This window comes from Piliocolobus tephrosceles, chromosome 9 (assembly GCF_002776525.5).
Source record: "Piliocolobus tephrosceles isolate RC106 chromosome 9, ASM277652v3, whole genome shotgun sequence".
NCBI classification, from domain to species: domain Eukaryota; kingdom Metazoa; phylum Chordata; class Mammalia; order Primates; family Cercopithecidae; genus Piliocolobus; species Piliocolobus tephrosceles.
In genome coordinates, this window is record NC_045442.1 from 59566055 (window position 1) to 59587135 (window position 21081).

A 21081-nucleotide genomic window follows, 5' to 3' on the forward strand; every position below is an offset into this window, starting at 1 on the left:
TTTCCTTATCATTCAATTTCAATCTCTAAAGCCAAACTTAACCTCTGTTGTAACCATAATTCCATAAGCAGACTGCCTGAGAGAAAAGAGGTATTCACCTAGGAGCAGATAGAAAAAGAATAGCTTTCTTCTGTTAGGTCAGTATTCTTAAGATCCTCTCTCTACCCATTTTCTAAACAACTATGAAAGACAGACTCATTTAGTAATTTTAGCCTTTCTCCAAATAAATGTACTTTCTAGCTACTGAAAACTCTCTCCCAATAGAAATGGGAAGGTGACCTAGTATTCAGTCTCATTAGCATTCTCATTAATAATTACAAGGATCAGATATTATCTTTGTACCCTCTAATTCTGCTCTCACTACCTGCTCTCAAAGGTACTTTCCTACTCTCTGCTGCTCTGCTAATAAATGAACTCCTTTAACATGCAGAAGATGTACATTCCACATATCTCCTAGGAAAACTAATATTTAAAAGAGAAAACAATGCTTTTAACAGTCTAATTACCCTTAGGTTTTAAAACTCCTTACGTTTGATCTTCGTAACAGTATCATCCCCATATTCAACAGGAAACATACAGTGTGATTTACCAAACATCACATTACTGGTAGTAGAACTAGGTCTCCTGTGAGAATGTCCTTTGCCCTAAATACACTGCCTTCCTCAGAGAAGAAAAGTGTCTTCGTAGAACACAACGAAGGATGTGCTTTATATAGCACAATGTACAAATATTAGTGATATATGTATAAAATCAAAATTAAGTTCAGTACTTAAAGAAATATCATCTATATAAGAAATGATTTCAAGCACACCAAGAACCCACAGTATAAAAGCTTCTAGGCAGAAGGTACTATATTTTCTTTTCTCCCAGTGCCCCAGCACCTTATCTTATACAGTGAAGTACTAATGGCCACCTTTTTTTTTTTTTTTTTTTTTTTTGAGACAGAGTCTCACTCTGTCACCCAAGCTGGAGTGTACTGGTGCAATCTCAGCTCAATGCAACCTCCACCTCCCAGGTTCAGGTGATTCTCCTGCCTCAGTCTGCCGAGTAGCTGGCATTACAGGTGTGCACCACCATGTCCAGCTAATTTTTGTATTTTTAGTAGAGATGAGGTCTTGCCACGTTGGACAGGCTGGCCTCAAACTTGGCCCCAAGCAATCTGCCCTTGTTGGCTCCCAAAGTGCTGGGATTACAGGCATGAGCCATCGCAACCAGCGTAACGGCCACTTATTTCTTAGTAGATCTCAACTATCTGCTAATAAATTTAGCAGATTTCTGTGTATCTGAGTCACAGTCCAATACACAGAAATCACAAACACACTCCACTAAAATCTGGGCACTTTTCATGAGAGACTCTCCGCAGATGAAGTCTTACTTTAGATAAACAGTTCTCAACCATATCAGACTCAATGTGCCCCTTGCATAAAATATTTTCCAACTTCTGCTTTACCACCCTGAAATAAAATAACAATATTCCTACAATTTCAAACAAATCCATATACCCTAAATACGAATGGAAAAGAGACATGAAAATGATTTACAATAACATATATTTCGATGTGGGGCAAAACTACACTAGAAGACTTAAAGAAGTAACTAGTAGCTGAATATATCTATGAATGCAGAGCTGTTTGTGGTACAATTTTCCAAAACTGTAAACAACTCTTAGTCAAGTTGTGAACAAAACAATCTTCCTTCAGTTCACGTAATGGCTACATGTGGAATCAGACACTGGAAAATTCAGTTAAAATCATGATGTAAGGTGGAGGTTCCAGGCTTTGATAATTACAAATATTACATGAATGTCAAGCAAGGTATTCTTAAATCATGCAGGACATGGGGACACTTTGTTCAGCACTGTCCCACACCTCTCTAGCCTCCACTCAACAAACGCAAGTTGTTAGCTCCAATCATTACAACAATCTAAAAAATGCCTTCTAGTTTCCCCTTGGAGGGCAACACCGAGCTGCACCCATTGCCTTAAACACAATTCTGCTATCTATCCCAGTATAATGTAAAGAAGCTTGGAAAGCATGAATTAGATCTCCAGTTCTGTTACCAATGACCTGTGTGATCACTGGCCAATGAGATAACTTCTCTAAACCTCACTTTCCATGGTACCAAAAGGGAATAAACACTACCTGGCTTTTTAAGTTGTCAGAATGACTCAATGACATGTACAGCACATGGTAGGTGGTTTCCTACCCATGGCCTATTAAGATGTGAAAAAAGGCACTGTTCCAGGTAAATAGAAAGCAAGCAGCAAAAAGTAACCTAAATGTGGAAGAGGCATAAGATATAATAAGCATACAAAATAATATTTAATGCACAGCAGTCTAGGGACATTTCAGAGAGCAGCCAGCAGTCCTACCTATCTCAGCAACCCCTGAAGGCATTAATGTGCTAGGATTAGCTGAAATAATTAATATTCACAATGATGACCTCCAAAGTAAAAAGGCAAGAAAGGCATACATTTTAAAGGGACTTCCAATGTACGTGGCTGAATTTTTTTTTTAATCTGATGCTTAAAGAGTGACTGTACTTCACAAATATTATTCAAATTTTTATTGGGCATTTACTCTATCTTAGGCTAGATAGTTGGAAAACACAAAGAAATCCAGTATACCACGTCTGTTCTCAAACATTGTGCCATTCAGTATATTAGAGATGGTAGAGGCAGAATGACACAGATAAGAAATAGAAATTGAAGTAATAAATTATGGGGGCACAGACAAAATTAGGAATAATTGTCCCTGAGGAAAACCAAGGACGTCTTCATGGCATAGGCCACTGAAAAATGAGGGTTCTGACAGGTACAGAATGGGGAGCAAAGTGTTAAGGGAAAAATAAAATCTGGGCAAAAGCACTGAGCATGAAAATACAGATTGGTTCAGAGAAGAGAGGTAGGGAAAGGGTACATTAGGAGTTGGGGGTGAAGGTAGTGAAAGTAAAGGCTGTAAAGCTATTTCAGGACCTGTTCATGAAGGGATTTGAATGATATTCAAATTCATTTCAGTTTTATTGAACAAGAGAGTTCGCCAAAGCGCTGGTGCTTATGCAGCACACCTGATCCTCAAATAACGCTGAATAATGACCAAAAATAAAAGATTCAGAGTAAATGCAAATTACTACTAAAATTCCTGAAATAAAAATATATAGTCTTGACATGAATTAGTAAGCAAAAAGAACCTAACCCAACAGTAGAAAGTAGCTTCAGAGCTTGTTTCTTAAATAATGAAAATATTATCCAATTTACTGACTGAGAACTGAAAGAAATTTAGGATAATCTGTTGTGTCCTTTGTCTTCCACGCAAGTCACATTATTTCCTAAACATATTATTTAGCAGTGCCTCACATCATCCCTGAAAGGCAAGAGACAGACTACAGTATTATTATCCCCTTTTTATCACAGGGAAACTGAGGAACAAGAAGACAAAATTATAGTATGGTCACAAAAGCCATCATATTTTTTAGGACTTTAATTAAAGGCTCCAAGTCTACATTTCATCTTTTATTCTTCACACCATCTGAATACTAGAATTATCTTTTACTATCGTCTTAATTGGAAAAAAGAAAAATATCTAAACCTTAAGATCATCTTCTCAATTTGCTACTGTCACAAAAAAAAAAAAAAGTTTTAAAAGTCTACCCTTGAAATGATATTTGCAAGAACAGCAAGGTGTAAGCAGTAACCCAACCTCCAAAATATATAGTTGTAAATCTTATAGCTGTAATATAATTGTAAATCTTAAGACAGGTCAGGAATCCTAGACCCAGCCCTTACTTTGAACATCTGGCAGCCCTCAGGGAAATAATGGAGATTTGTGTCTGTAAAAGTCTTTGCAGATGCTCTGATGAAAAGGTGCCCTAAGAGGCCCAGAACAGTGGTATCACTACACTCACCACCGCAAACATGAAATCCTCCTCTGTCGCTCCCTGCCTTGCACCACGAGACTCGACTCGTGGCACACAAGGAGGCCTATGCAAGAACCTCTCTCGACATTTCTCTTAAAATGCGGTACTATAAGGACGCCTTTGGTGCTGGGCCTCCGTAAACACTGAGGGTACCGGATGTGGCCAGGCACACCTCAAAGTCTTGGCTCTCCAAAACCAGGGCCTGGTCGAGAGTGTTTTATTGGACACCGAGTTCCTGCGAATATCTCACTTTTCACACAGGCACTGCCAATCCCTACCCTCCAGTACCCTTCCTCAGCCTCCTGCCCCACTCTTGCCGCGAGGTGGGCGTCCCAAAGAGCTAAGGAGGAGGGTAAGGTTGGTTAGAGCGCAAGGGGCAAGGCCGCGGCCGCGAGGCCGTCCAGCACGGGCTAGGGTCCTGCCGGTCCAGCCCCGAAGCCCGGCCGCCTGGCCCCGGCCCTGGCCTGGGCCAACGCGCCGCCGCCGCCGCCTATCAGCGGAGCGCAGGGGCGGGGCTGGCCGGCTCGGCGGCCGGGCCGGCGGGCGGGGGCGGGCGGGGACGGGCGGGGGACCGACCGCCTCGCAGCCCAGGCCGCCGCGCGCACACACCGGGCCCGGCTCCCGAGGGCGCCAGCGCGGCCCCGGGGAGCGCGAGGAGCCGGCCAAGCGCGCGGCCTGCCGTTGGCGGCCTGGTCCGCAGCGCTCTGCGCCCACCCGCCCCGGACGTGGGACCCAAGCCCCCGTGAAGATGGTGTCCTGGATGATCTCCAGAGCCGTGGTGTAAGTGCCGCTCATGGCGCCCTGCAGCCGGCGCGAGGCCCAGGGGAGCTGTGGGAAGGGGAAGGAGCCGAGAGGAAAGGGAAGGCCTGGGCCTGGGCGGGGACGGGGTGGCCCGGCCTCGGGCCTGCCGTGGGGCCGGGGGAGCCCTCGGCCTCCTCACCTTGGTCCACGTCGCTGCGGGGCTCCCTGCGGCGGCCGAGGGCCTAGCTGCGGCGGCTGCGGCTGCGACGGCGGCGGCAGCTGTGGCGCTGCTCGGCTGCGTGCGGCGCGGCGCCCCTGCTCCGGCGGCGCTGGGTGGGCAGACGCTCAGGGCAGGCGGCGCGCGCTCCCCGCTTCTGCTCCCCGCGCAGCGCGGCACCGCCCTGCGGGCCCGGGAGCGGCGCGCCTCGCAGATGCTCCCTGCGCAGGCTCCACAGACGCCGAGCGCGGGAGGCTCCGCGATCCTCCCGAGGATGCGGCGGCAGTGCCGAGCCTTTGTATCCCGCGGCTGATGCGTTGCGGTGTCTCTCTTGGCGGCTGATTGCCATTCGGTCACGTGTGGTAGGAGGAGAGATTTGTCTAAAAACCCGAGACCGCTCCCAGTCCAGGATCCCTGGGAAGGGTCCTAGTTGTCCCAAGATTTGCAGCTTACCGAGAAAGGTGACACCCGGCTGCTCGCCTAGATCCCCGAATTCGGCCCTGTCTTGGCGGAAATATTTGCTAAGTGATTGAAAGGCTGCAGGTGCCTGTTGCCTTTGTTCAAATTATCGGTTCATTTCATTGTTCTCCTACCAACAAGTGCTACAGATCTGTAAGAAAAAAACAATTCCTTGAGTTGTGATGTTAATCGTGTAAATGTATTTGAATACAATTTATACTTATTTTCTCTCATCCTCCCCATTTTACCCCCTCCCCGATTTAAAAAAAAAAAAAGTCACCAAGTAAACAATGACGTAGTTACAGCTAGAGTCTGTGAATTCATTATTCATCTCTGTAGTAGTGTTATCTCAGAAGGTTTCATAAAGGTATATGAAAAAATTTTTATGTGAGGGGGCAGACTTCTCTGATTAGCTTTAGAATTTCGGAAAAATAACATTACCAGATTTTTTTGTTGTTGTTAAAAGGAGCTAAATTTTCTGAGTTTGGGGTTTATTTTGTTTGGAAGTGAATTACTAGTCCTATTTAATCAGATTTGCAGCACAGCATTCAAAATTTTTCATTTGATTAAATTGCAAAGTTTCTAGTCTTAAAGCCTCAGAGCTTCCTGTGTTCCCCTGTAGAAAACTAAAAATCAAGATATAAACAAAAGGATACCTCAGATGCCTTCAGATTGTTTTTTAGCCTTTTCCTGGCCTCTCTTTTGAGTCTGTCATTTACCTAATCCAAGCATACCTTTCTTGACTAGTAGTTGTCTATCAACTGTTGTGTCCACACCTAGAAAATCAAGTGCCCTATTAAGAAGCTGTACTTTACAAAAAAAAAAAAAAAAAAGCCTCTGGATTTCTTTGACCAGTTCTTCAACTGACAGAAAATTGTGAAGCACTTTTAGACTTTTGTTTTTCATAATTGACAATACGAACGTCTGTTCTAGGTGCTACCTATAACACAAAGGTCAGTAACACGTAGTTGATCATGGTCATTGACAGTTTGGGTGCACAGATATCTGCAGTACAGGTCCAAATGTCAACTCTTATAAAAGTTACACCCAGTTGAATACCCAGTGTTGGACAAGGAAGGGATATCTGGTTGAGAAAAAGAAAAGGCAAGGGAAATTATGTTTCAGATGGGCCTTAAAGAATAGACGGGCCCAGTGGAGTGGCTCACACCTGTAATCCTAGCACTTTGGGAGGCCAAGGAGGGAAGATTGTTTGATCGCAAGAGTTAGAGACCAGCCTAGGCAACAGAGCAAGACCTTGTCTCCATAAAAAACAAAAAATTTAATTAGCCGGTCACAGTAGCTCACACCTGTTATCCCAGCTACTCGGGGACTGAGGTGGGAGGATCGCTCAAATCCAAGAGGTCAAGGCTGCAGTGAGCCGTGATCATGCCACTGCACTCCAACCTGGGCCACAGAGTGAGGCGGTGCCTCAAAAAAATAGAATGGACAGAATCGAGGCAGCCAAAGATGAAAAAGGAAAGGATTCCAGATATAGGGACCAGCGTGAGCCAAAGCCCAGAGGAGGAAAAGCCGAGATTAGTTACAGTGGGCGTGAGGGACTCGGGTGGGGAAAAAGCAAGCTGGAAAGATAGCCTGGGGTGTGTTTTCAAGAAAGAAGGGGTAAATGTTATAAGGCAGCAACAGCTTTGCTTTGGAAGATTCTCTGCCCTTCTGTGAAATGATTGGCAGTGGAGACCTGGAAGACAAGGAGACTCCTTAGGAGGCTCCCTAACTGGAGAGAGAGGATTAAAGCCTCTCTGCAGTTAAAGTGCTTGAGCTACAGAATGTAGGGTTTGAGGCTAAAGACAGGGAACAATAATGTGAGGAAGAAAATGTCACGAAAAGAAACGTGTTTCTCAAGTGTCAGGAACCGCTATTTTGTGAGCCATTAGCACATTAGAAAGCACACTTGTCAGAGAATATAAACATCATTCTATTTTTCTTCTTTACTCAGTTTCTCTCTCTATAAATGAAAGCGCAGTCACAGGATCTGCACAAACTTGGAAACCTTTTTCACACCAGGAGGTAGAATTTACTTGATTCTTTCTAACCTACTGAGACAACCACCTCCTCCTGAGCAAGATCAGACCCTTCTCTCGACATGAACCTCTGGTAGCATGGGCAGGGAACTTCAATAACCAGAGCACCCTGTATGTAGAAGCACTTTGTCCCCAGATCCTGCACTTTAACACCGGAGAAATTAGCCCTGGACACCACTCTTTTTTTTATTTTTTATTTTTTTTCTTGAGACAGAGTCTCTCTCTATTGCCCAGGCTGGAGTGCAGTGGCGTGATCCCAACTCACTGCAACCTCCACCTCCCAATTCAAGCAATTCTTATGTCTCATGCCTCACCCGCCCAAGTAGCTGGGACTACAGGCGCGTGCCACCACGCCTGGCTGATTTTTTTGTATTTTCAGTAGAGACAGGGTTTCACCATATTGGTCAGGCTGGCCTCCTGGCCTCATGATCCGCCAGCATTCCTCTCTAAGTGCTAGAATTACAGCCATGAGCCACCTCACCTGGCCCTGGATACCACTCTTTACAGCTGTGTGGTCTTGGGCAGCATGCTAAACCCTTCTGAGCTTCAGTCTTCTTGCCTTTAAGTGATTATAATAAATACCACATGAGACTGTTGTAAAGAAAATTAGCCGGGCGTGATGGCGCACAGCTGTAGTCCTGACTAGTAGGGAAGCGGAGGCACTAGAATCACTTGAACCCTGGAGGGAGAGGTTGCAGTGAGCTGGGATCGTACCACTGCACTCCAGCCTGGGCAACAAAGCAAGATTCTGTCTCAAAAAAAAAAAAAAGACTGTTGTAAAGATTAAATTAGTTTAACTAAAACGTGCAAGTGTGGTGCTTGGCATTGAGTGTGCACTTAAAACGTAATAGATATATAGATAGCTTTTTTATGAGGGAAGTGAGTAAAATGGTGTAGGAAGAAATATCACTGGATTGTTATCAAGAAACTTGGAATTCAGAACTAGCTTTGGTTACCTTAACCAGCTGAATGACCCTGAGGCAGTCTCTTGCTGATTATAGACCTTGGTTCTATTTCTCAGAGGAAGCAAAGAGACCTGATAACCCCCAAGCTCTTTTGTCCAGCCTTAGCATTCTGTGATGATATGAAAGTATTTTTCCATTATTTACAGTCTGTTCAAATTCAGCTTATTTTAACATCACAGGCAAGATTACAGATTAGTTACCAATTTTTTTTTTTTTTTTTTTTGAGACGGAGTTTTTCTCTTGGTATACAGGCTAAAGTGCAGTGGCACAATCTTGACTCACTGCAATTTCCGCCTCCCGGGTTCAAGCAGTTCTCCTGCTTCAGCCTCCCAAGTAGCTGGGATTACAGGCATGTGCTACCATGCCCAGCTAATGTTTGTAGTTTTAGTAGAGACGGGGTTTCACCATGTTGGCCAGGCTGGACTTGAACTCCTGACCTCAGGTGATCCTCTTGCCTCGGCCTCCCAAAGTTCTGGGATTACAGGCGTGAGTAGTTACCAATTTTTAAGGGATAGTAGTTTGAGATTACCAATGATGTTCCATTCATATATGATATCCGCACCTCACCTTTTGAAACATGACTCATAAGTTGAGGGAAATTCAATTTTTCCCCTAACTTTTCTTAATTTGTTTTTATGATGTAGCATTGTGATTAAGATCAAGATTAAAGCCAGATTGCCAAATTCAACTATTAGCTCTGCCATTTATGCGTCATAACCTACCCCACGCGTTTAAATACATTAATATATGTAATGTCCATAGTCCAGCATCTGGCACAAAGTAAGCATTCAGTAAATGCTAGTAGTAGTTATCAGAAAAACGAAAAACATGCTCTCCTAAAATCCTAGCATGCTGAATGTTTTAAGTATCTTCAATACACATTTTTTGTTTGAATCACTTTGTGTGTAGGTAACATAATTTTAATTAGAGTATAGTAAAAATGTTATAGTATTCTTTATTATATTGTAAGCATGTTCTATGTTGCTCTGAAATCTTATAAGCATCTTCTATGTTGCTATAAAATCTTATTTAATATCTTCTGTTTGATCAGGCCAGTATTATTTTCTTAGCCATTCATCTACGTGTATTTAATTTTACATTTAGATAATTTCTAATATTTCATTATAAGTAATGCTGCAATGCGATTATAATGCTATAATGGACATTATATATATATTTCTTTTGAAGTACGTATTTCTTTGGGGTAAAAATACAAGAGAAATATTTCTGAGTCAAACACTGAATATTTTTATGATCATTGATATGAATTGCCAAATTGCTTTCTAAAAGAATATTAATATTTTACATTGCTAGCAGCAATGTATGAGTACTTTCTTTATCACAATGTAGCCAGAATCGGAAGTTTTAATTTTTTAATACTTTACCAATAAATATAACATATCTCATTGTTTTCTTTTGTATTTTATTTATCAGCACGGTTGAATGCTTGTCCAGATTTTTATTAACTATATATATTGTGCATATAGTATGTATATACTTTGCCCTTTTATCTCTTGGTTACTTGATAATTTACTTGTTTTGTCTGAGCTTTTTACATAATAAAGGAATTAACCTTTATTGCATGTGATATTTCATGCAAATGTGTTTCTCAATCTAATTTCAGTTTTCTTTTAGGTATTTTATTCTTGGTTGCATAGAGAGTTTATAGTTTTAATATAGTTCGCCTTGTTTGTTTTTCATTTTGTGATTTCTTGATCATTTCTAAATGTAAAATTAGGTACTACAGATATTTGATAAGTACTTTCTTATGTAGAATTGGATTAATTTGGAGACTTCCTTTTTAATTCTATATATCTAGATTTCCGTTTTTACAATGATAATACTTTTTTTTTTTACCTTAATTTAATTGTCTGGCAGTACTCGTAAAACCCGCAATTACTTTTCTCTAACTGATTGTCTTCATTTATATTGGATGCTATAATGGATATCTTCAGAGACTAAATTACACACCTTAAAAACCATACTTCAGCAGTTTCCCCCCTTCTTTTCAGCTTCATCTCTTTTCCTCCTCTACTAGATCTTTCTCAACAGCATACCAACATGCTATTATTTCTCTCACCTTAAAAAAAATCTTTTAACTTACTACACTTTTCATCTTATCACCCCATTTCTCTCTGTCTCTTTAAAGCAAAACTTCCTCAAAAGAATAGTCTAAGCCAGGCACAGTGGCTCACGCTTGTAATCCCAGCACTTTGGGAGGCTGAAGCGTGCAGATCGCCTGAGCCCAGGAGTTCAAGCCCAACCCAGGCAACCTGGTGAAACCCCATCTCTACAAAAAATACAAAAATAAATAAAAAATAAAAATTAGCTGGGTGTGGTGGTACATGCCTGTAATCCCGACTACAATGGATGCTGAAGTGGTAGAATCACTTGAGCCTGGGATGTTGAGGCTGCAGTGAGCCATGAGCATGCCACTGCACTCCAGCCTGGGCAAAAGAGTGAGACCTTGTCTCAAAAAGAAAAAGAATTTAAAAAAAAAAAAAAAGATAGTCTGTACACCATCTTCAGTTTCTTTCCTTCAGGGTACTCTGGAACCCATACGTTTAGACTTTTCTCTCCTTCCACTCCACTGAAATTCCCCTTCTCAAATCAACAGTGACCGCCACTTGGCCAAATTGTTTAGTCCTCATCTGACTTAGCAGCACCTTTTGATACAGTTGCTCACTTTCTCCTGGAAGTATTTTCTTCACTTGGTTTCCAAGAAACCTTGCTTTTTTTTTTTTTGTTTTCTTTGTATCTCACCGGCCACTCCCTTCTCAGCCTACCTGGCACATTTCTCCCTGACTTCTTGAAGTTGTTAAAGTTGGCATGTCATGGGGATCAGTCCTTAGACCATTTTCTCTTTTCTATTTGTAGTCCTTTAAGGATTCCCATTAATTTACATTTCCAACCCAGATCTCTCTGCTGAACTCTGTGATCATATTTTCAGCTGCGTTCTTCACTCCACTTGGAAACAACTGAAAGTCAGGCCAAACTTAAGACATCCAAAACTAAGCTCTTGAGCTTCCTTCCCCATCTGGCTCCTCTGGCAGCCTTCCCCCACTCTGTTAATGCCAGCTCCACTTTCTAGCAACTCAGGCCAAAGACCTTGGGATCATACCATCCTTGATTCCTCTCTTTTTCTAGTTCCCTACATTGAATCCGCAAATCTTGTTGACTCTGCTTTCAAAATAGATCCTGTACTCACCACTTTTACATATACCATTCTAGTCCAAGCCAACATCACCTCTGAAATGTGTTGTAGTAGCATAGCTTCCTGTGTCTCCTCCACAGCAGCCAAAATAGTCCTGTTGAAACCCAGGTCAAGTCACGTGACTCATCTGCTTACAACCCTCTGATGACTTCCTCCCTCACTCAGGAAAGCCAAGTTCTTATGATGGTCTACAAACAGGAAATGATCTGGACTTTTTTCCATCTCAAACCTTGGTCTCTGCCTGCCCACTGCCATTGGTCTCTGGACTCCTCTAACACACCTCTTACCTGAAAGCCTGGGCACTTGATGGCCCCTGCCTCAGTGTACTTCCCACTGATACCCTCCTGCCTCATTCCCTCACTTCCTTCAGGTGTTCACTTTCTCAGTGACACCAGCACTCCTGCTTTCCTTCCCTGCTCTGTTGTCTGTAGTATTTGGTACTGCACTTCTTTAATCTATCATCTGTCTTCTCCAACTAGAAAATAGTCTCCATGAGGGAGGTCTTTTCTCTGATATGTTCATTGCACACAAAAGAAGCTCAATGAATATTTTCTGCAGTAAGAGAATGAAAATAATGAATGTGAACTATAAATTACAGAACTATTGATAGTAAATATTATGCCTCATAAATTTGGGGACTGCCTTTTTTCCCTCCTCCAGAGCTTATTTCACAATTAATTTTTCTCATGAAAGCTGCAGTGAATGAATTATTTGGAAAGAGAGACTGAAAGGATTGCAGCATTGAATAAAAGTTTTTTTCACTAATGAGCCTCTTTCCAGACACACTTATTCCAGATAGGGAAAAGAGAAAAGGCTCTGCATTTGTGCTGTTACTAAAAACAACCTCTTTAAGCCTTGGTAACCTAGCTAAAATTGTTTTGGAGATACATAGGGAAGTAGGATTGGATACCTTAACAAATATAGGAAAGAAAATAGAATAATATGACTGGAAGTGAATGTCATTCTTTTATTTATTTAATTTATTTATTTTAGAGACAGGGTTTCACTCTATTACCCAGGCTGGAGTGCAGTGCAGTGACATGATCCTAGTTCACTGGAGCCTCAAACTCCTGAGCTCAAGCAATCCTCCCACCTCAGCCTCCCAGGTAGCCAGGACTAGAGGCATGCGCTACCACACCCAGCTAATTTTTTTGTTTTACTTTTGTAGAGGTGGGCATCTTGCTATATTGCCCAGGCTGGTCTCTAACTCCTGACCTCAAGCATTCCTACCACCTTGGCCTCCTAAAGTGCTGGGATTACAGGTTTGAGCCACTGCCCCAGCCATGAATGTCTTTTTTATTTTGGGACTGAGTTTCACTCTTGTTGCCCAGGCTGGCATGCAATAGTGCGATCTCGGCTCAATGCAACCTCCACCTCCTGGGTTCAAGCAATTCTCCTACCTCAGCCTCCCAAGTAGCTGGGACTATAGGTTGTGCCACCATGCCCAGCTAATTTTTGTATTTTTAGTAGAGACAGGGTTTCACCATGTTGGCCAGGCTGGTCTCGAACTCCTGACCTCAGGTGATCCACCTGCCTTGGCCTCCCAAAGTGCTGGGGTTACAGGCGTGAGCCATCGCACCCTGTCGAATGTCATTTTTATATTCATCTTTGCTATAATATAGCAAGAGAATATACCATTTGTTAGGGTATATGTTTGTTAAGTTTATGATAGGATTAATGAAAAACATCCTAATTTTTGAATCCTTATGGAAGTTTGAGGGCAGTCACAATTATATGAGTGATATTTTTCTTCCTTTATATGTGCTTTAAATTTTTTAACTGATTGTAAAATCTCAATGATATCTAAAATATTTTCTTTCAATTAAGTTAAGGTAGATTTTGTCTTTACCATTTTTTATGAGATCCATATGTGAATAGCTTATATGTTCATAAGTTGTATCTAAGAATAAGATATTTACATTGCTGTTAGACAATGAGAAATAAGGTAAATAGGAACAATGATGTTTTCAAGAAAATTGAAAAGTTGACATTTAAAAAATGTATGTAGGAAATGCCCTGTAAGAGGTCATCTTTTCTATCTTCTTTCATTAAGAAAGAAAACACATTCTAAACTATTAGGTCTTGTTTTCACTGCATGGGCTAGAACTTCCAACAAGATTCCTTTATTAGCCTGCATTTCAGAAACAATTTGCTTTTGTCCATTTTTTGTTACTGCTGCTCTGTTAGCTATTTCTTTTTCCACTATATTTTAAATGCTTTTAGGATGCAGATTTTTATATTCTGTACTTTTGGTATAGATGAAACTGTTCAAATAAATGGTATATTACAACAACAGTGGCATAAAATACTGTGAACAGGGAAAACAGTAGCAATCAGGATGGAATTATCCAACAGTGGTTAGAGATTATTTTATGTAATGAGCAGACCAGCTAACGTTAGAATGTTATATAGCCATTCATAATTATTTTCAAAGTACTTTTCATTTCATTTGAAGATCCTTTTAATATGTCACAGTTTCTTGACTTCAGCATTATTCATATTTTTGAGTGGATAATTCTCTGTTGTGAGAGACTGTCCTATGCATTGTGGGATGTTTAGCAGCATCCACCAGTTATGACAGCCAAAAATGGCTCCAGATATGGAATTGACATATGTCACCTAGTGGGCAAAACTGCCACTGGTTGGGAACCACTGTGTTAAGTAAAAAGGGAAGAAAATAAATATATGGAGAGGGCATGAGGCTCAAAACGGTACTGTCCCATATGGTTACTTGTGGCTATTTAAATGTAAATTAATTAAAATTAAATTTCTCAATACACTAGCCATATTTCAAGTGCTCAGTAGCTATGTGAATGCTTATCTTATTCTGTGCTACCTTGCTGGGCAGCATAAAAATAGAACATTTTCATCATCGCAGAGTTCTGTTGAAGTGATCCCTTACAAGATATAGTCTGCCCAGCATCTCCACCTGAAAATGGCTGTGCTATTTTCTATTTGCTGCTTCTATGTATTTTATGAGAGAAATTCTGTAATGATATTTGGAAATTCACAAGTATCTTAGGATAGCTCTGGCTTAAGAATTTTCTATATAAAAATACTGTTGCTACTTGTAGAAAATAAATTACTGTTGCTGATCAATCTGTCACAATCTTTTTTATTATTTCAAAATTCCTATTTTCATGTTTACAGAGAATTTCTAAAAATTAATGAAAACTACTGATAGAGTACCCTTTGAAAATTTTTTTATACTCATATATTCTGCACATCAGGTGTTATATTCCATATTTTTTAGCCTGTAAATGAAGTATGACTTACAAGTTATAGTTTTCCTGGTCTTAGAATTTATTAAGACATTAGGATTGGAATACAGAGCTGAAAGTTATCACTATGTTGCTTTTCTTAACAACAGCGTAATTGACTCTGCGGAATCAAAACTATCAAGCAAGTCATAAAAGTAAAAGTCATAGGACAAATCTAAACAAAATAGGTTTATGCTAACCAATAATTCAAAACATAATCTTAGGAAATATTCAGATATATTAATACGGAGAGCATTAACACTTTCAAGTAATGATGTGTTCATTTTAGGAAAGATTTATTTTCACAAACAAAGCATTCTGCTATGGAAATTTCATTAACCTTTTATTTTTATTTATTTATTTTTGAGACAGAGTCTCGCTCTTTCGCGCTGGCTGGAGAGCAGTGGCACCTGCCTCCCGAGTTCAAGCAATTCTTTTGCCACAGCCTCCGGAGTAGATGGGACTACAGGTTGTGCCACCATGCCCAGCTAATTTTTGTATTTTTAGTAGAGACAGGGTTTCACCATGTTGGCCAGGCTGGTCTTGAACTCCTAACCTTGCCATCCACCCGCCTTGGCCTCCCAAAGTGCTGGGATTACAGGCGTGAGCCACTGCGCCCAGCTCCTCATTAACTTTTGATAACGTCACATTTCTAGGAAATGTATGAGTTGGTGGGGCTGATATAGCAAAGTACCACAAACTGGGTCGCTTACACAACTGATGTTTATTGTCTCACAGTTCTGGAGTCTAGAAACCAAGACCAAAGTGTGGACAGGATTGGTTTCTTCTGAACCTGAGGGCTGTGGGGCAGAATCTGCTCCGTGGGTCTCCCTGAGCCTCCGGTGGTTTGCTGGCCATCTTTGAGTTGTAGATGCATCACCCTGATCTCTCCCTTCATCTTCATGTGGTGTCCTCCCTTTGTGCATGTCTCTGTGTCCAAATTTTCTCTTGTTATGAGGGAACAAGTCACATTGAATTAGTCATATTGGACCCCCTAATTAGCTCATTTTAACTTGATTACTATCTCTGTAAAGACCCTATCTCCAAATACAAGGTCACATCCTGACCTTGTAATGGGTAACGTCCCCAACATACATGATGGGGAGGGGGGCACAATTCAATCCCTAACAATCTCTTTTTCATATCCTGAGAAAATTAACGTGCCAAGGAACAGTTTTAGGGATTGGATTAGAAAAGGAGAAAAAAGGCCGGACGCAGTAACACAGGCCTGTAATCCCAGCACTCTGGGAGGCCGAGGCGGGTGGATCACGAGGTCAGGAGATTGAGACCATCCTGGCTAACACCGTGAAACCCTGTCTCTACTAAAAATACAAAAAATTAGCCAGGCATGGTGACCGGCGCCTATAATCCCAGCTACTCGGGAGGCTGAGGCAGGAGAATGGCGTGAACCGGGGAGGCGGAGCTTGCAGTGAGGCGAGATCGTGCTACTGCACTCCAGCCTGGGCGACAAAGGAAGACTCGGTCTTAGGGGGAAAAAAAAAGGAGAAAAAAAAATCTGGAGTTCCAGACCAGCCTGGGCAACATGGTGAAACCCTGTATCTACAAAAAGTACAAAAATTAGCTGGGCATGATAGCATGCGCCTGTAGTCCCAGCTGCTCAGAAGGCTGAGGTGGAAAAAGCCCAGGAGGTAAAGGCTGCAGTGAGCTAGGATCGTGCCACTGTACTCCAGCCTGGGCAACAGAGCGAGACCCTGTCTCATAAAAAGAAAAGGAGAAAAAAAGTGTGACTAACTGTCTTAATATAATTTTAGAGTCATCACATGGGGAAGGGGGACAGATTTTTCTGTTACTGTGAAACCAAGGTTAAAGGTAGATCTTATAAGGAAGCCAGTTTTATTCCATATATTGAGGAAAACTTTATAACATCTAAAATTGTTCGACTTTGAGACTGCCAACCTCATGATTGCAGTGGCATAAGGTAGGGTAGAACCATCACTAGAGGCATAAAGGTAGGGTAGAACCCTAGTTGAAGATCTTAAACTATACTTTTGGCCGGGCGTGGTGGCTCAAGCCTGTAATCCCAGCACTTTGGGAGGCCGAGACGGGCGGATCACGAGGTTAGGAGATCGAGACCATCCTGGCTAACATGGTGAAACCCCGTCTCTACTAAAAATACAAAAAACTAGCCGGACGACGTGGCGGGCGCCTGTAGTCCCAGCTACTCGGGAGGCTGAGGCAGGAGAATGGCGTGAACCCGGGAGGCGGAGCTTGCAGTGAGCTGAGATCCGGCCACTGCACTCCAGCCTGGGCGGCAGAGCGAGACTCCGTCTCAAAAAAAAAAAAAAAAATAAAAAAAACTATACTTCTTTTATGCTTGCCATGGCGGATCAGAGATAAAATTTGGAATGCACTTTCACCAAAACTGTGAAGTGGGCAAACTGACTCTGTTTAACCTTGGAGAGGCCCACAGGAACCACAAGCCTAGTCATTCTTGAGAGTTGACATAAAGAAAGTGCAGATATGGAAATAAAATAGAATATTTGGTGATACTTGCCTAATGGATACCATTATTGTCATGATCAGTTCTTCACTGCTTTGTGGCTGTGGTCTTTATTTTCTGCTTAGGGAGCTGATCAGTCTCAGTATTGCTGAACACACTTCCAAGTTATTCATTCAGTATTTTTTATTTGCATTATATTTTTAGCTATTAATTTTCATCAACCATATTTTTTTCTGGTTTTCTGAAATATAGGGACTTTCTGTTTTAACTTTGTGTACCTAATTTTGCAAATAGAAATAATAAGGATTTTAGGATGTTTAATGGATTGTGAGTGAATAAAAGTACTCTATAAAGATATACCTGTAAGTCCACATGAGAGAGCCTTGGAAGTATGTAAATCTTTTTTTGTTTCTTTTTTTTTTTTTTTTTTGAGACAGAGTCTGGCTCTGTCTCCTAGGCTGGAGTGCAGTGGCGTGATCTCAGCTCACTGCAAGCTCCGCCTCCCAGGTTCAGGAAACTCTCCTGCCTCAGCCTCCCAGGTAGATGGGATTACAGACGCCCACCACCATGCCGGCTAGTTTTTTGTGTTATTAGTAGAGACAGAGTTTCACCATGTTGGCCAGGCTGGTCTCAAACTCCTGACCTCAGGTGATCTGCCTACCTCGGCCTCTCAAAGTGCTGGGATTACATACATGACCCACCGAGCCTGCCCTGGAAGTATGTAAATCTTAAAGAACCTGAAAATATTAAGGTGTGAAATAAAGTTATATGAGAAAAATAGTCTGAAAGTTCTGTGTAGAGATATTCTAAAAAAAATCTGATCTTTCCTTGCCAAGTAAAAATGAGAAATTTACATTGGAAATAAACTTTTTTGTCCACAAAGATTATGCTTATTATGACAAAATAATTCCTAAGAATTTCTAGATCTTATGTCTTGAAGTATTATTATTTTTTGTTTTTTTATTTGTTTTTTAGAGACAGGGTCTCTCTCTGTTGCTCAGGCTGGAGTGCAGTGGCACAATCATAGTTCACTGTAACCTCAAATCCCTGGACTCCAGCGATCCTCCTGCTTCCGCCTCCTAAGTAGCTAGAACTGTAGGCACACACCACCACACACAGCTAATTTTTTATTTTTTGTAGAGATAGGGCCTTGCTATGTGACCCAGACTGTTCTTGAACTCTTGGCCTCAAGTGATCCTCCTTCCTTGGTCTCCCAAAGTGATGGAATTACAGGCATAAGCAACTACAACCAGTTTTGAATATTTTATGTAGTAAATAGGATGCAAATACTGCCTTGTTTCAATTCGTTTCCTGTAAGTTTAAGATACAGCTGTATTGTCTCCCTGTAAATCTGTACCCAGTTGCCTCAGATTTTTGCTGGTGACCAATTCTTACAGTGCTTTAACTGAAATAGCTCACCTAAAACTAGGATCAGAAAAATATAGGATAGTAAACCATTTTAAGAGTAATGGTTACAACAGAGACCTTGAGTTCCTGAATGACTGAGAAATATAAAGGAAATACTGAAAATGAAATGACCTATAACCCTGCAAGTGACACTGCCTAGACACACTTTTTTTAAGTGTGTGATGAGGGCAGGAACTGTATGAGAAAGGAAAGCAGTCAGTTTTTTCCTTGGAGGACTTCAATTATGCTCTCCCACTTCAAAGTATGCCATCAATGTCACTTGGCCTCTCTTTTATTCTTTCCTCACCTTTATCTCTGGGTTTTTCTTTTTCCTTCATTCTCAATAAAAGTAGAAAGAGAATGGTATGGTCTCTGTCATATGAAGAAAAATAATAATTTTTAAAGATTAGAAATATAATCTATTGTTTCCAAACTAATAGAAGAGAGGAAAGGAGGCTAAAGAGATACAGAAGGCCAAAATAAAGGGGTCAAGTAGGTGAGAGAGATATAAGGGGAAAAAAAGATGGTAGAAATGGGTTCAAATATATCAATAATAACAATAAATGTCAACAGATTATATCTTCCTGTTAAAAGACAGACTAAAATACTGGATGGAAAAGAACTATAAAGTATAAAACATGATTGAAAGATAAAAGGATATCTGAATAAATGTATAGTTTATGTTAATCGGTCAATATTAATTAATGATTATCAGTTCTCCTAAAACATCTTTAAATTTAATGGAATTCCAACAGGATTTTTATTGTTGTTTTCATGGAACCTGACAGGCTAATTACCTATAAAGTTCATACGAAAGAGTAAAAGCCCCAGAATCAATAAGACAACTGTGAAGAACAAGGAATAAAGACTTCCACTATTACATATCATGATTTATTATAATGTAGGAATTAATGACAGTGTAGTATTGTTGCTGTGATTGACAGTAGACTTAATAGAACATATAACAAATCCAGAAATTAACCCAAGCTTGCAAGGAATCTGATATGACAGTGGTAGAATTCAAAATCAATGGGAAAGTATAGCTAACTTAATAAATAGTGTTGGGATAATTGGTTATCTCTCAGAAATAAAAAATAAAAAATAAAGATCTTTACCTCACAGCAGACTCAAAAATAAATCTTAAGTGTATTATCTACCCAAGTGTAAAAACTACAGCACTTAAACTTTTGGAAGAAAAGGTAAGAGAATATCACAATTCGTTAGAGAAGAATTTTTCAGACCCTACAACAAACCATAGAGGAAGCAACAGATACATTTGTCTACATGTTTTATAGCCTACCGTGTATGCGATGCTCATTCTGCGTCTAGCATTATTCTAAGCAGTGTCAAACCAATTTGTTTCTGTCTCACAGCCATCTTCATGATACAGGTACTGCTGTTATGTTCATTTCACCAATGAGAAACCTCAGGCTTAGAAATGTGAAATAACTTGCCCAAAGTGGTCACACAGCTGCCAAGTAGCAAAGCTATATGGCAGTCTAGCTCCGGACATAGACCCTAATGTGCTATAATTTACACCTGTTATTTTAAGTCCTCCTTGTTGAGATAGAATTTATATACAGTAATTTCTATGTGTTTCATCAAATGTGTACACTCACATATCACCCTATCAAGATTCAGTTTACATTGTCCACAATGGTGGTTGAATGTCCATTTCCATTAGATGCACCATTCCTGATAAAAATTTAATCTCTGTCTGTGTGAAAAGTATCTGAATTACTTAAAATATCCTCAGGATATAGAATTTTAAAAGCTAATTAGAAACTCATATTGCTGCTTTCTCAATTCCTTTCTAACTTGGGGCAAGGAAGGAGGGTGCAATGGGAGAAGCCAGCACTAGAATTGTTGCCCAATGAGAGTAAAAACTGTCAATAGTTACATATTACATACTGTCAATAGTTAGATAACTAACAAAGTATAATAATCAGAAGAGAAAAAGAATTCTTTAAAATCAGTAAGAAAAAAAGATAACCTAAAAAGAAAAGTGGACAAATGAACTGGTATCTCATAGAAGAGGAAGTCAATGGCAACTAGACATATAAAAAGATGACAAAACTCATTAGTTTTCAAGAAAATGTAAATTATAACCACATTGAAATTCCATTTCACACTTACTAGATTGCAAAAATTAAGAAGTCTGAAAATACCAAGTGTTGGCAAAGATGTGTAGAGCAACAGGATTCTTTTCATGATGCCAGTAGGAGAGTAAGATGCTAGAACTGCTTTGGAAAACAATTTGGCCTTAACTTACAGTGTTAATCATTCACATACCCTATAACCCAGCAATTCCACAACTAGCTATGTACCATCAAAGAAAGTTGGCATATGCATCAAGAGACATTTGCAAGGATATTTATAGGAAAATTCTTAAAGCAAAAGTCT

General features: G+C 40.6%; 2 protein-coding genes across 3 annotated transcripts in view; one reads left to right on the forward strand and one right to left on the reverse strand.

The window, feature by feature from the left end:
- JMJD1C (jumonji domain containing 1C) overlaps positions 1-5179 on the reverse strand; it is a 367699-nt gene extending 362520 nt beyond the window's left edge. The window contains exon 1 of the mRNA XM_023205122.3: positions 4856-5179. The gene's annotated coding sequence lies outside the window, so the exon portion shown is untranslated. The remainder of the gene's footprint in view (positions 1-4855) is intronic.
- The window catches only part of REEP3 (receptor accessory protein 3), a 105678-nt gene continuing 89025 nt past the window's right edge, over positions 4429-21081 (forward strand). The window contains exon 1 of one of the 2 annotated variants that reach the window (XM_023205129.2): positions 4429-4695. In XM_023205129.2, coding sequence (XP_023060897.1) covers positions 4664-4695 — 32 coding nt within the window. In that variant the 5' untranslated portion in view covers positions 4429-4663. The remainder of the gene's footprint in view (positions 4696-21081) is intronic. The other variant, XM_023205128.2, reaches the window with a different exon arrangement.